The sequence below is a fragment of the Accipiter gentilis genome, chromosome 29, assembly GCF_929443795.1.
Source record: "Accipiter gentilis chromosome 29, bAccGen1.1, whole genome shotgun sequence".
Classification (NCBI taxonomy): domain Eukaryota; kingdom Metazoa; phylum Chordata; class Aves; order Accipitriformes; family Accipitridae; genus Astur; species Astur gentilis.
The window spans coordinates 19,547,842-19,563,611 of NC_064908.1; the positions used below are offsets into that span (position 1 = coordinate 19,547,842).

Genomic DNA, 15,770 nt, shown 5'->3' on the forward strand with positions numbered 1-15,770 from the left:
TTGGCTTGAATCATGGATGTTTTGGAAGCGTAGCCCAGGATTTGTGTATGTGTAAATTTAGAGAGAAGAGCTGGGTAGGCACCAGCACAGATGTGGCTGATGCAGAGAAGTTCAAGGGCAGAGAAGTCACAGCTTTTCAGGGCAAGTTTTCTATTTTTGTTTAAACAACTGCAGGGAGGGAGGGAGGCAAAATAAAAGAACGAGGCAGAAGGTCTGACAGGACACACATGCAGAGAGCTACTTTTCCTGGAGGAACAACACATTCCCTCAGATTACTTCTGGACACTTTGAACTTGAAAGCACATGGGACAATGGGATTTTTCAAAACTAAAATCAAAGGAAAGCAGCAAGTTGCCAGATGAAGCTTCTAAAAAGGAAACCCTTGTTCAAAACAAAAAGCAAAGAATGACAGATGGGCTTGCTCCTATCGTAAGTGCAGTTCCATTAAATGAGGTTCTCTTTCACATCAATTGTCTGTAGGAAACTTTTGTTTCTTCCCAGAAACCCAGCAGGCTCGGTCTGCTTTAGCAGTCTGAACTGTTCTCATGCAATACAACACGGATGTTCATGTTAGGTGTTCCGGTCTATCACTGTTTTACAGACCTAAGGTCTGTCATGTAGAGCACCTACAAGAAGCAAAAGCAGGTTGACTAGTACCTGAATGGTATCAGTCTCTTACTGAAAAATTGACTGGAGACCAATCATTTATGTACATTGTTTATCCCAGTGTGCTACTCTTCAGACACTGAAGACAGGAAAAAACTCCATGTTGCCAGGAGCTCACAACCCAGGAATGGACACAGAGAATGAAGGGGAGAAAGAGGGAGCCACTAACATGCTGTTTTCAAAGAACAAAACTGAACCCCTCCAGTCCAGAACTTAAAACACCACATTCAATCCATTGTCAACTGAGCTACCTGCAGAGCCCTGGGAAGTTCTCCCTCCCCTCCACTAGTGTAAAACCAGTGACGCTCTTTAAGCCATGCCCAGCTTCATCCAATTTTTTTTGTAATTTTGAGGCTGCATATTACTAGTTCTAACCATATTTCATACTCGATGTTCCAAGATCTGGGGTTAGCAGATTACTTCAGGCTGCCTTACCTTCACTGCCACATGGAGCTTGGCTGTTTTCTTAGAAGGTCCTGATGCTTCATATGTCGTACCATCAACATCTACAGACATTGTGAAGACTGGGGCATGGACTGGACCAGACTGTGACAGCAGCTTATACTGAAGCCCTGGCCTGATTTGGTTCAGCCTCATCAGAGCATTCATGAGATCTATTGCTTTACTATCTAGTACTGGTACAAGATAGTAGAAGGGGGGCAGGGCGGGGGGGGGGAGAAAAAGGGGGGGAAATGAACAAAACAAGATGAACAAAAAAATGAATCAGTTTGCATTTCAGTGCCTTCTGTCTGTATAAAGGAGCAAAACAACCCCTCAGCCTCTTAGTTGAGGATAGCCATAATGCTGTTATGTCTTTAATAAGCCATTCTATTTTGGGTAATGACTATGATTACCCATTTTTTAATATTGTTAACACAATTCTTTTGCAGCTAGCTATATTGTCCCTGGCTGCTATAAAAGGAGTAACAACTTTTATAGGTAGTGAGGAACCAGATCCAGAACTGGCACCAAAATAGCACAATGAAAACAGTCCCCAGAACTGACTGGATCCCAGCAGTGCTGAGAGACTTCTAGTCTGTGCATATATGCAGTGTCAATGTTTTGTAGATTAAGCGTTTTATTTTTCTTGTGGGAGGTCTTGAGAGACCAACAACTAGCTCAAGAAGGGGAAGAATACAAAAAGGCAAATTTTCACACACCAAAGTCACTGTACTATTTAAAAAAAAAAAACCAAACCAAACCAAAACAAAAAACCCCACAGTACAGGGACATTATCAATAAAATTCCTCAGCTGCTTGGGCAACTTAAATTTTACTGTAACTTGATGAGTAATCCCATTTAAAAATGCAAATCATTCAGTTGGTAAAACATGCCAGGGGAAATTCAGATGCACAATGTGTCTGACATTCCATATGTGGGGTGATAGAGACAACATTTTTTTGTTCCAAAGACTTTTTCACATGCTATTCCACACCAACACAAAGCAGCTTTTAAACCACCTCCCACTGTACAATAGATCTTTGAAAACAGAATGGAGAAGCGTTGCACTTACTTTTCCTCAGATTACGCTTCATCTTTTTATTTGGATCTTTATCGTCCCCGACACTATCTTCAAATGGTCTCTTAAGAGCAGATGAGCCTGTACCTAGGGTATAAATTTCCTTGTAATATGGATATGCTATTAGAAAAACAAAATTCCACAGCAGGAGTCTGATTAGTCCCATACTGTTCCTTGCATGTTTATAACGAAAAGAACTCAACCATCAGTCAAAGCCTTAGTGCTACACGTAGGCCACTATTAGCTTATTGCTCACTGTACCATGCCATGCAAGATGTCTGTTTCCAATATCATGTGCAATATAAGTGGTGTAATTCTGCATTGTTGTTTTTTACAGTTAGTCTAAGGCAAGAACTCTAATAGTATTGTTTTTACAAAAAATATAAATGGAAATTTATTTTAATAGCTGTATACTGCTTTCTAGGAAGAATTCTTCAGTAATTCTTATTATGGACACTCATTATATGCTTTTTGACCAGTCTACAGTCTCTCCTTCACCAGCATAAGAATCATAAACACTACTTTTACTCTTCAGATCCCAAAAGACTTTGTTTAAAGAAAATCATCAGCTATATTCTAGCTGTGCTGCTGCTCCTTTGTTGGTACTTCTAGAAAACAGAACTTCCAGATTTTCTCCTGACAATGAAATTTAAAAAAAGAGAGGAAAAAAAAACACCCACCACCACATTTAACAGAGAAAAGCTTTTACCTTGCATTCACAGCATGTAACTCAGGAATTTCACCCATTCTAAATTAACCCCTATTTTACTGCCCAATTAGTGATTTTGGAGCAAACAATACCTACCTTCTTTATCAGTTACTGACCAGGAATATTTCTGAAATGACTTATTTGATGGCAGGGGATCCATTTCCAAAACCTTATAGATCTGACCAAAGGCTGATAATCTGAGGGCATGCTATAAGGTGACAGTAGAAACGGAAGTTACATCACAGGACTACTTTACCTTGGTTGTCTAAGTTTCTAAATAATCTTGTAGACAAAATCCCACTTCTATGAGAAATCAGCTTCTACAGCTATCTTCTATGATAGCTATAGAAAATGCTAATGTCTAAAAATTTAACACTCATTAATTTCTGTAATACGAAGCGCAGGGCACATTGACAGCCTACTCAAAGGCGCTGTGCCATAAGCACTTGAGGTGGGATGCAAGTGGTACACCGACATTAGACTGCCTTTTGTAAGGATTAGATTTCATACGCATTTAACTCTTGCACTCATGAACTATCATTGCATCTTTCCAGCGTAGCGCACTGGAAGAACAGTCAGGACTGCCATTAAAATAACCCATCCTGGCAGAGAATACATCATATTAATGAGCTGAAATCTTCACTGTTACAGTATCTAGCTCCTCAGATGTACGAGTTTTCTACCTGAGCACTGTGCGTAATGGCTTCTTTTTGCTGAACTGTCATATAAGACAAAGCATCTGTTGGCTCCCGTTCACAGGGGTCATGCAGACCAGGGCCTCCTAGGAGGGGAAGAGGCAAAGCTGATTATTGAGAGTAAACAAGAAGCAATATGAAGGTGGGGACTGACAGATACTGCAACAGCAAGTCTCAGTCTTCAGCAGAGTGACAAGCGCACCTTTTCCACTAAGGGATTCAAACATCATACAAAGCAAGCTAACCCCAAAATTTTAATCCCTGCAGCAATGGCCACAGAATTTATCACAGTTAACACTGCACATGTCTAATAGCATGAACTAAAAGCAGTAGGTTTGAAAAAAACCAAATAATTTGGATATATATGTAGATTTTGATGAATCTATAGAAAACAGATGGTCATGAAGTCTTTTTATTTGTTTGCAACCCCTTAATGAGATACGGGTTAATTTATAAACAAACCTAACATTCCCCATTAACTTCTAGTGTATTGGAAGTACTCATTCAAACAGTTACAACTCTGCAACTTCCTTTTTTATTTTTTTCTTTTAATTTTAAACAAGAAACTATTCATTTAGCTCCACTGCAAGTTAGGAGTTCAAGACAGGCATTTTTCATGTAATAATCATACAGCAACAGCAAAACATTAAGGCTGTCTGATCAACCTTTTGTGTTCCTGAAGTGAATTTGGCCCCTTACCAGGAAGCAGAATTCCAGATGCCAAACACTCCATCACTCGTCGCAATGCTTCCCCAGCGCCCAAAGGTCTATTACAAGTACCTATAGATTTTTCACATATAAGCTCGAGTGGCTAGAAGACATTAAATTACGATTAGTATGGACACAAGGGTAACTGTAATGCAGTTAAATATGGAGGGGTAGAGGGGAAGAATATTCACATCAGCTTACTTCATTTTTAATCCACTACAAGTCTAACCAACAGAGACATCCATCCCAGAGGACAGTTCATGGCACATGTATTTGTTCCCTGCTGAGTCACCTTTTGAGGAAACCAACTGCTCTCCATTAATTGCCCAGGAATTCTAAAAGGAGGAGCCTTCTAAAGCCAAGTCACATGAATATTCTGCTCCTCTCAGAGGGTTACCAGTTCTATGTGAGAGAAAACACTGCCTCTGCTGACCAACAAAGAGTTCCTCTCTGGACATGCAGAGCATTTGGCCCTCCCCAAACCTGCTAATGTAAAATGGTATCCTCTGGTAGGAGCAGCACTTGGAGGCAACAAGTGGGATTCTACTGCAAATCCTTGAGGATGGGCAAGGCCCGCATCATTACGCCTCTTTCCACGGTATCTGTACACCTTACAGACTCAGCCAATATTCCTGTTCTCTTTCCTTCCTACAAGCACTTTTCTACACAGGTAACAGTTAGTGGGGAGTAAAGGGAAGGGGGGGTTTAAGGAGGTGTTTCATACAATGCGTTGTTTTCTCCAATCCAGACACTGCTACAATTCTCAGGAGATCCGAGACCTGACTTTGTGGCCTTCAACTCTTTCTGTACTTACCCATCCTTTCAGTGGTGCCCATGTGGGGACTCTGTTGCACAAATCCCGCAGAATACGAAGGACAATTACACATGATTTTAGTCCATTTGCCCTGGCCTAAAACAAACAAAATGATTCCAATACACCTGCAAAAACCTGGCCTTCAATTTTGCTTTTCTTTTTAAATGCACAGAGTCCTGGGATAGATTTTTTAATTATTATTACTTAATACTTAATCAGCTTCATGCAAAATAAAAACAGTTATATAAAAGCAAAATACTTCAATTTAGAGAGACATATAAAAAAAGGAAGCAAAATGTCAAGATTGCTTTTGTAGCCTCATGACAACTCTAGACCAGTCGGCTGTCTACCTGTCACGTTTGCCCTTGCACAGTACAGCACTGAATTCGGAATTCTAGACCTTTGCTCTATTAGGGACTAGTCACAAATTAAAGAGGCATTAAAATTAAAACTGTCTCAAATTAAACCTCGTAAGGCTACAGTAACAACAAGGTAAGAACAAATAGCCAACCTGAAACCATTTGGCGTGCCGCAGAGACGCCAAGGCCTCCAGGCATTTCTGCCTGTCCAATAAGTCCGGAGGATCTTTCATCGCAACATTATCTACTGGTAAAAATGGGATAAAAAGAGACAGATACAATTTGACCAAGGGGTTTCTGTCACAATACAAAAAGAGCGGCAGCATCTCAATGAGATAATAAGACTCCCAGAATTTAAGTGCACTGTGTTATTTAATTTAAACAAGCCATTAAAGGTAGTAAATGTGCACGTGTGCAACAGAAGCAAAGGCATTCACTCCTTGTAAAATAATAGTAATAATAAAGATGGCCACTGCTACAGACAATCTGGGATCTTATTAAAAATGTAGAACACATTTCAGGGCAGAAAATAGCTATATAGCACTTTTCTTTCTTTTTTGGGGGGGGAGGTGGGGGGGTGGGGGTGGGCTTCCCCCTCCCCTTCTTTCCCTTTGTGATTTTCATTCCACAAAGGTGGCACAGAATTTCAAAAAGACAAGCTTCTTTTGACAAGAGGGAGATATTCTTGGGGGGGAAGTATGAAAAAAATTGTAATAGGTAGAAAATGAAGTTATGTCCATGCAATTGTTGTGAATTCAAAAGAAAAAAATTAATAGATTTGAAATATTATTGCATGAACAGTACTAGCCAATATAATCCAGTGAAAGAAATATACAATAAATGCTAGTAAGAAATTTTACAGTTTGATTAGGCTTTCATATAACCAGAACATATGAAAGAAGTGAGTAAGTTTGGTAACTTCCAGATTATTAACGTATTACAGAGGCAGTCCTTTCTTGTAAAAATCTTCTCTTCCCAACAGCAACTGAAATCAACAGAGGAAATTCAAAGAAGGATTTGAGAGACAAGACACTGATATCTTCTGTGCAGGTTTACACTTTTTTTCCACCCTCACCCCACCTTTTCTTTTTTTATCCAGCATGCAAAAAACTGCTTTTAGCAGTCACATCCAATTCTATATTGAGGGACATCTTGTATCAGTCTTCCCTAATTTTTATATTTTTTTATTTTTTTTTAAATCTTAAGGAGTTATTAGCATTCAGATTGCCTGTAAACTTTGTACAAATGACAGATTCTGCATATCTGTGAAATCAGGTTAAAAAGATTTTAGTTTTTAGCTGACATGAGAAGAACTCATTGGAAGAACTTAACAAATCCATGGTTCAACTAAAACCTTGAATATGTTATTTTCCTATGAAATACACAATTACTCTTTATTTCAAAATAAATAATTTGGAAATCAAGTCTTTTCGTTATTCACAATGGTCAGTTCTCCAGGTCTTGAGACACCTATGAAGGTCTGAATGAAATAAAATATCTATTCCAAATTGAAGACTATGCTAGATAAGCAAAATCCAGCAAGGCATTTAAAATATGAGGACAAGTTAGGAGGAAAAAAGTACCATCAGTTTGTAGTACAATTTATTAGTAACATCTCAAAGTAGATTTTCATAGGTTACTTTGGATAGTATTGGTTGCACATGCAACTGCGTCTTTTTAAAGTTGCTTCACCTCCTCTGCCATTCAATGGCACATTATGTTATGATGGATAAAGAGCCCAAAGCCAAAAAAACACCAAAACAAAAAAACCCCACCAAAAACCCCAGTGTAAAACTGAACAGAACTAGTTATCTTGTCTGACAGTTCCTAGTTGCAGTTCACCCCTGCTGGCTCTGCTGTCAGCAGAAGACTTAAGTGCTATAAGCTTATTTTCTAACCCCAATGAACTTGGCAGCAGATATTTGCATTGCTTTTTATTGCCCTCATCAACAGTATTACAATATTGGGATTAATCACTCCTCTTGCCTGTTTTCCAAATAAAAGCTGCAAAGTCTCAAAGCATTGGATTTCTATGAGCATAAAAGGTCACTTTGGAACACAAGATTTGCTTCTAAGTTTCCTTTGCAGTTTCATTATTTTCAGGAGTAATGTTTTGTGGCACGCAATTACTAAATGTACATTTACATAGTTCTGCAAGAAAACTTTATGGTGGACAATATAAACATCTGCTTAAAGCTCATGTATAAAACAACTACTGTCAATGAATGATCAGAATCTTATTTTAAAACGTTAGAAATGGCAAAGGTGACTGATTGCAAAATCATTAATTTTTTTTCAGTGAACTGGATCTTTAAATGCCTAGGGAGTTTTACTTAGTATGGTACAAGGCTTTGCTAAAGTCTGTTGCAGCCATTTACAAAGTAAATTAATTTTTCCTTTAAACTACAAACAAACAGAATACATGTCATCTGCCATTCAGGTGAATGAAAAAAACTCATAAGATTTGTTGCAAGTTAGAATTACACGTTTTCCTACAAGATTAAGGCTATTTCCAAAGGTCTAAATTACAAGTATCTTGGAGAATTTTGCCAATTGCAAATTCAGTACTAGCGTCCTGAGCACCTTTTCCAGATGTTGCAGTCAGCCAACTTTTGGGTGCAAGATTCTATTAAACAGAAAGATGAAGAGAACAGGCAGTGAAGAGGGCGAGCAGCTTGCAGCAGGCTCCCTTTCGACACCCTCAGGAGAATGGCATGTTTCTTCATGCTCTGCCAGTCAGGAAAGTGAGACCCAATCAAAATTTTCAAATGCGATTGCAAAGCTTTACTTTTTTTTCTTGTGGTTTTAATGAGGGCAATGATATAAGGAGTTTAATAAACAGTTAATAATGAAGCCCTGACATTAGCTCACACTATGCAACACAGGACCAATCCTTCAGTAATTCTCTCCCCACTTGCTGTATGTATTCTCTTCACACAGTAGCTGCCAACTTCATTCATTTGCAGCCAGCCATACAAGGAGCATTGTCTTCTCTGCAGAGGCAAGGCAAATCTGTGGCTCGTTGCCCCTTCAATGGCACTTGGCACCTTTGGAGCAACACTGGCTGCATCTGCCCAGCAAAGGCAGCAGCAAAGTCAGAATGTTTATGCAGTAGTTGCTCAAGGAGCAAGGTTGATTTCAGCCCCACTTTGGTAAATGAGCTTGTTTATCACTACATAAGTTTGTTGTTACTGAGCATACAGTAACAACAACCAATTTGCAAGCTACAAGATTCTGGTCTGGAAAGCCCAATTTATGTTTGATGCTATGACTAAAAATTCAGTTTCTTAAGAAGTTTGAAATTTAAACTGATGCAAAATGCAGGAATTTTAGGTGCTTGACTTCTCAAGTCAACATGAGAAAGCAGAGCTTTATGGATAGCCATTTGTGAGAAACACTGAAATGCACACACACACTGGTCCACTATTTATTTTTGCTAACAAGCAGCAAAAACAAATAGGACAAACACCACATCTTAAACATGAACACTTTTCCAAAGAGGTGGGGACTGAGGAGAAATCCAGGAATGTTTTTCAATACATTCTGACATCAGGGCATGAAGGCACACACAGCATTCCTACAGAACAAATGGGAGCACTGATAACGAGGTCCGTTGCGCCTAACCTTGCTGGTTTGGTTAGAGGACAGATTAGTGCTAATCACACCGAACCCTGAAACCTTGGTCAGTTTCGTGCAGCCTCTGCTCCCCCGGAGCAGCGCCAGGGGCCAGCAGCTCCAGCGCAAACCTGCGCCCGCACCCAGAACCCCATGGCCTATCTTACATGTAAGATGAAAGGCAAGTTGACAAGCATTTTGAGCTCCTTCGTTCAAAAGAATGTATGGAATAAACTCAAAATGGTTCTTAAAACTGCATGGAAAGTATATTTACATTTGGTTGGCATTATTCAGGGGTATTGGAAAAATATGGGAGTACTCTCATTGGAGATCAAGGTATTTTCACTGGACAGTTTCTCTGAGTATTTTGCCTTGATATTAGATAGGAAACTTTTCTGGTCTGAATCCAAGTGAAAGTGACTCAAATATGGTTGGAAATGTTATAAAAAAAAGTATCCTCCCCAATTTACTTAGTGACATCTGCATAATGTTTCACATACCTTTGAAAAGGAATATGATAAATGTCTCTGTTTACTTGTGATGAATCAATGTCAAAGAACCTAGGCTTTAAAACAAGATCCATTACCCTATTAACTATCCTCATCACCTGTACAGAAATGATAGCGTAACACCACTCTAAGAGAGGTAGTAAAACCATTTTAAGTTTTAAAAAAATTAGTACAGAATTTTGAAAAATATTTTAAGATACTGAAAACAAATAGAACACCTACATTTTAAATATAAGAAAGCATAAAAATTCAAATCCTCATTCAGTTTGAGATGAATTCAAGAGTCCCTAGAGTTCACTACCACAACAGCATCACTTTTTGCAAGAAAATACTTGGACAGAAGCCTTTGTGCAAAACTGTATCCCCTTGTGAGACTCTTACAAATCCTTTGCCATTCAAATTTGTTCTGCACTTTGTGCTCTTTCTCAGGAACATAGATCAGCTGCAACAACTACAGAGCTGATCTCAGCATCTTATGGGAAGTTGAAGAACAACTAAAGTAATACACAATTTATTTTTAATGGTCTTGCAAAAGACCATGGTTACTAATTTGACAATAAACAGTCATTGCAATTAGGGAATCTTTGCCATTCATCTGTTTTGTAAGATTTTTCTGCATCCAACTGCTGCCAAAGTGTTACATCTCATTTGAGAAGGGATCCTTCCTGCCATTGCCTCAAACGAAAACAAAGAGAAACTGACCAACATTTCTCATTGTATCGGTATTTCATGTGGGAGAAGGGAGTAAGCAAAGAACTTGTGGCAAGTCTAGAAATGGGAAAAGAGCGACAGGGAGTTCCCTAGCCCACATGGGCCCAGCTGCCTCAGTTGTCATGACAGAGAGTGGCCAGTTGGTCAAAGGTCTGACATCATCCAGTGGCAAAGTTTCTAGGGACAGGTTTGGGAAGCGGAAGCAGAAATTACCGACAAGATTTTAAAAATAAAACAAAGTATGGCTACATTTGCTCTTCTCTATTTCTCTTGGTTTGTTTCCAACCTCATTGGCACTACCAGTCAACATTCCTTTAACAAAGGGCATGTAACTATATTGGACATCAGGCAGTTAGGGAGAAGAAACAGAAAGAAACTAAGTTACAGTTTTCTATATCTATTTTGCTCTAAGGACATGAGGTACAATGTTCAATTCAGAAGCAAAAGTGCTGTATTATAGCACTGTAACTTCAATTGTATCCCAGTTAGGAAATTCTTAAAGCTAGAAACATACACATACGTATCACCAATTAATAAAAATTGAGGGCCAGGACGACATACTTGCGAGCTTTGCAGGAGAGGTTTTTATTTTTTATGTAAAAAGAGAAACGATTTTATCAGTTTTTCAAGATACTACAAACCAATCCCACTTGACTGACTTAATTTGAAAACATGACTGTGCAGCGCTGGGGTGCTCAAGAATTACCTAGCAAGTCTGAAAGAAAGGAGAACTAAGATCTAATTGTATGTCAAAGTTAACACTGTAGCAATATTGCTTGCAAATGAAAACTGCATATTTACATGAAAATTAAGTGACTGTTGTCTTTTTAAGGCACAAATAATGTAACCTATGGTGGCAATAGCCAATCTAGTTAGTACATGATGCACAATTAAAAACCTACTTCCCAATTAACCCTGTGCTGCACAGTCAGGGCATTTAAATAGGACAGTTTTAAAAACAAGTTAAAATGCTCTGTGTACCTCCTTCCTTCTTCTCTGCTTCATCTCGAATGAGAGGGGATGTAAGTATCACCTTCAAAGTTAGCTTGGGCTCCTTTGTGTTACGAATAATAATAGCTGCCTCATTTACATGCTCCTCCACGAGATACTTCTCTTCTGTAAGTTTCTGAAAGTCACCAAGAAAGATTTCAAGAATCTCCCAATCAATTGAAAAACTGCAGAATCTCTGTATGTGCATATGCCTCTTACCTAATGAGAAGCCTACAAGACATTGCAATAACAAGTAAGGCCTCGCCTCCCTCATTAAAAACAAACAGAAGAACCCCAGTAACACGTTTAAGAAAAAAGGTCTGCAGCAAGTTTAATGAGAATACTAAATAGTTCCACTATATTACCACTTTTTTAAAAAAACTTTTTTAACAAAGGCAGAAGCTGACTTTCATAGCTGCTAGCATGCAAAATACCACAAGCAACTTTTGTTCTTAATAAGTACACGCTTCTCTGGTAATGCTGCCTCTAAATGTAAAAGTTCTCACATACAGTATGACCAACACAACCATAACTGTCAGTGCAAATGGATGACAGATTCCAGTGTAGGAGCTGCACCAGCTCACCTAGTCCATGTACCTGCCATGAAGTATGACCAGATATACCTTGGCTGTCTCTTACCAACCCTAAGATATTCTTCAGAAGCCCTAGCAACAGAGATTTTACTACCTCTCCAATTAAGTCTATTCTGACTCTTAGCCACCCATATAATTTAGATGACCTGTTTTGCAACAAAAATGCCCTTGCTACAGTTCCAATTACTTCTCATCCTACCTCTGGTAGTCATGTGAGATACTGAATCACTGTCCTTTTACAAATAACCATTAATGTCTTAAAACTTACACCTGCATTTGGTCTTGAGTTTTTCCAAACCAGCTAATTTTAATTAGGTGGTTTTCTAGGTGCTCATTCTCACGCAGCTGATTTTCTCCAATTTGTCCGTCCATCTCCCTCACTCACTTTCCCCACAGCACTTGAAACTGGATTCAGGACAACGCTGTCACCCACTATCATTCATTAATACCAGCCCCAGGAGAGATCCCTGACAATGCCCGGAAAATGTGACCTTCCTCTCTTGACAGCACACCAATAAATCGAGTGTTTTTGAAAATGTTTTCAATAAACTTTTTATTTCTTGCTTATATTTCTTTTGTAGATAATACTGCAACTGCCTTATGAGTTGTTCCATTAACGTGCATTGTATCAGGGTTATCTCAAGTGATCTGTACCTGCAGGTCTTTCACTAGTCCTTTGGGACCTCTATCAGCCTCCAGAAGTGCAAAGATAACCACAGATGGTTCAGTCCTAAAGCTATTCCTTGTGTTTGTGAGTTTTTTTCAGCAACACCATACGGTTAGAACATATCTAACATAGATTCTAACATCTTTCCCTGTTGCAACCTGCAGTCCACCAGCTCTTTTATTGTTGGAATGAAAATGTTTAAGCATCTGCTCACTAGCAGCCTTCAAAGAAGAAAAGCAGAAGCTGTTAACATCCCTGTACTTCATTTGTTCATTTTGTCCACTAATGGGCCTGCATCTTCCTTCTCCCTCCTGTATCTGATGCCTCTGCAGAACCTCTTACTATCTTGTATGCCCATGATAATTGTAGATCGTTTCATGAGTCAGATTCCTCTTACCTCATCTTTTCTGTAATCCCTTGCCTCACAATACTTCCCCATACAATCTTGCCTACATGTCTCTTGATGTTATTGTAGTCTTCACATCTTTTAAGTCTATTCTGCCGTTCTCACTTTTTTGAGGCATGCGCTAACTTTTCTTATGCCTTTCAACGCTTCTCATCTCACATATCACTACAGACAAGTAAAATTTACTCTTTACTACTCAATAGATGCTTAGCATTTTCAGCTATGGGTAGGGCCACATCTGCAGGTGCAACATTATCTCATTAAAACAAGCCCTTTATGTGAACAAATGAACAGTGAGAACAAACAGCTGTCAAGAATGGCAAAACACATACTGTCTATGTGGAAATAAACACAAGGCAGAAAAGCGGATCAGGAGAAAAGCAGATCAAGTTTGGACATGGTTTGGGGAGAGGCACTTGCAGTGGAATACTTCAGGGCACAGGTTCTTGGCAACAGTGTATGTCAGTCTGGAAGCTGGACTGATTATTCAGACTCAGAACTCTGTCAAAAAGGTATTATCCCTAGCAGCTTTAAAGGGACCAATATTAGCTGTAAGTGCTGCCTACTGGATGCCAACATCAGAATTAAATAGCCATAAATAAAAACAAATTATGAGCTCATGATTAACATGAGCTAAAATGAGTGACCACCTAAAGCGACTTGTTCTCTCTTCAGAAGTGCAGAAGTGTTTATCTCAGAACAGCCCAAGCAAAGCAAAGCAGCTGCAATGTAGAACTGAAGGTTCAGACTACAGACCGATTCATATGCTCGAGCAGGGAAGATTTGTGGGACTGCAATTTAGGTCACATGAGTGGTTGGACCAGAGAGCAAACATCAGCTGGGTTCGTTTACCAAATAGAAAGGTTAGCTGCCATCATAAGAAAACTGACATCACAAATAAGGAGTGGGCAACAAGAGGAATAAGATGTTAAACCTTGTGAAAAACTACTTCATGTCACCACATTAAACATTTCACACACCCTAGATGTCATCCTAGATTCAAGGTGTATTTCTTTATTCTATACCACTTGTCTTTTTTCCTGGAACAGCCTTTACTGTTAAAGTACTACCCTAAATTAACTCACCTGAATTTGAGCTGGGAGATTGTCTTTAACTATACATAACAAGCTCTTTGTGGGTTTTTCTTTGCACATGAGAACCAGCTCCAGATCCATATCATCTTTTATCAGCAAGCCCTTTGCAACCAAGCCAATTCTCATAACACCACACAACGTCCGACCACCTTGATCCCTGGAAATGAAACAATTTGGAGTAATTAAAATGGCATTTTCACACATTCGAAATAATTGTATTATCCTATCACAGGGAGGAGATAAATGGATGGGACTTATGACTGTGCTAAAGTGGTGTATCACTGATCAGAAAATGAAAAGCATAGGCTCCTTTTATGCAAGTAGCTCCTATGAAAAAATTAATTGAAGCACTGACTTGCAATTCACACGAACACAGAAGTTGCCTAGCTCAAGTCACGAAGCTTCACAAAGCTCAAGAAAGCCCACATTCACTATCTACCGATGTACCAAAAGAGTAGAATAATTAATCTAGAGGAGCTCTCTGAAAGAAATCCTGTTTTCAGAAGTGATCCAAGTTGTCTTTTAGTGATACTTCAACTTTAAACATGGCCACACACCTTTTCAATGTTTCTTTTAGTTGATCCATACATTTAAACCTTTATCTTTAAATTATACAACCAAATTCTGAAGTTTTAGCCCACACTATAAACTGGCATTTCAGGAAAGCTTCTAATTTCCAGAAGGCACAATTCCTTCAACAAATATAGTGGTCTGACTACTAGTTTTTACTCTCCAGCTAAAGTTTAGGAGAACATTAAAAAGCCACAGTAAACAGCTTTCAAAGCAATATAAGAACGTTTTTGTTTTGAGTACTGAAAGAAAGACTGCAACAAAAAACAGTTTAGGATTGCTCAAAAACATCAAGAAAAATGCAAGAAATGCATCTTTGACAGTTCAACACCAGCTATTTCCACATGATGCATCTCACACCCTGTGGCACCAACATCACTGTTATAAAACCCACAGAAAGCATGTAATCAGTAAAGGTGGTAAACCACCTCGGCCAGAAAGAAAGCATCCCTGTTCACAGCATTCTTACTATGCAGAGGAATGGACCGGATAAAAATAAAACCAAAACAAAAAACCTCAAGACAAACCAAACACCAGTCCCACTGTGATCAAAGGTTATCACATAAAACCTAAGCTTCACTCAGAGGTATCTTCATCTAATAACTTTACTGTCTTTATCTATGGATTCTAAATGGAAAGGCAGGAAGAGGTGCTTAAACAATAGACAGAAGAAAAGAAGCAATGACACAGAAAACGAAGTGGCAATCCCAAACTAGTTACCACCCTTGGCATAGCCAGAAGCAAACTAACAAAAACTGTTATAGAAATAAACAACATCTCAACTTTCACCCTGGAACTATGCTACTTTAACACTATCTGGATGCAAACATCTGACAAAACACAAAACTCCTTTAGATACAATTTGTAAGTAGCATAAAGAAATTTAAAGTTATATATTTTTCTACAATGTAAGCCCCTTTTAGCTTATAAAGTGATTAGTAAAATAATTTGTCCCAAACAAATGCATAAATACACAAAATATTTTGTATGTTTAAATAATACACTGATGTTTACAAAAACTGTACTCTGTAACAGAGCACAAACATGAAAAATCCTGCACACACGTGTGAAAGCAAGGTTAGCCAATTGTCTCAAAAATATTTACTGCAGGCTTGGATTTAAAATTTTTTTTATTTATTTTTTTG

General features: G+C 38.6%; 1 protein-coding gene across 13 annotated transcripts in view; it reads right to left on the reverse strand.

Moving 5' to 3' along the window:
- The window catches only part of STRBP (spermatid perinuclear RNA binding protein), a 73,051-nt gene that overhangs the window by 25,108 nt on the left and 32,173 nt on the right, over positions 1–15,770 (reverse strand). For 9 of the 13 annotated variants that reach the window (XM_049833185.1, XM_049833172.1, XM_049833175.1 and 6 more), the window contains exons 4-12: positions 14,047–14,212; positions 11,287–11,431; positions 5,623–5,717; positions 5,112–5,207; positions 4,289–4,400; positions 3,578–3,675; positions 2,991–3,102; positions 2,180–2,305; positions 1,102–1,301 (exon numbers count right to left, since the gene is read on the reverse strand). In XM_049833185.1, the coding sequence (XP_049689142.1) occupies positions 1,102–1,301; positions 2,180–2,305; positions 2,991–3,102; positions 3,578–3,675; positions 4,289–4,400; positions 5,112–5,207; positions 5,623–5,717; positions 11,287–11,431; positions 14,047–14,212 (1,150 nt within the window). The remainder of the gene's footprint in view (positions 1–1,101; positions 1,302–2,179; positions 2,306–2,990; positions 3,103–3,577; positions 3,676–4,288; positions 4,401–5,111; positions 5,208–5,622; positions 5,718–11,286; positions 11,432–14,046; positions 14,213–15,770) is intronic. The other 4 variants (XM_049833183.1, XM_049833184.1, XM_049833180.1 and 1 more) reach the window with 3 other exon arrangements.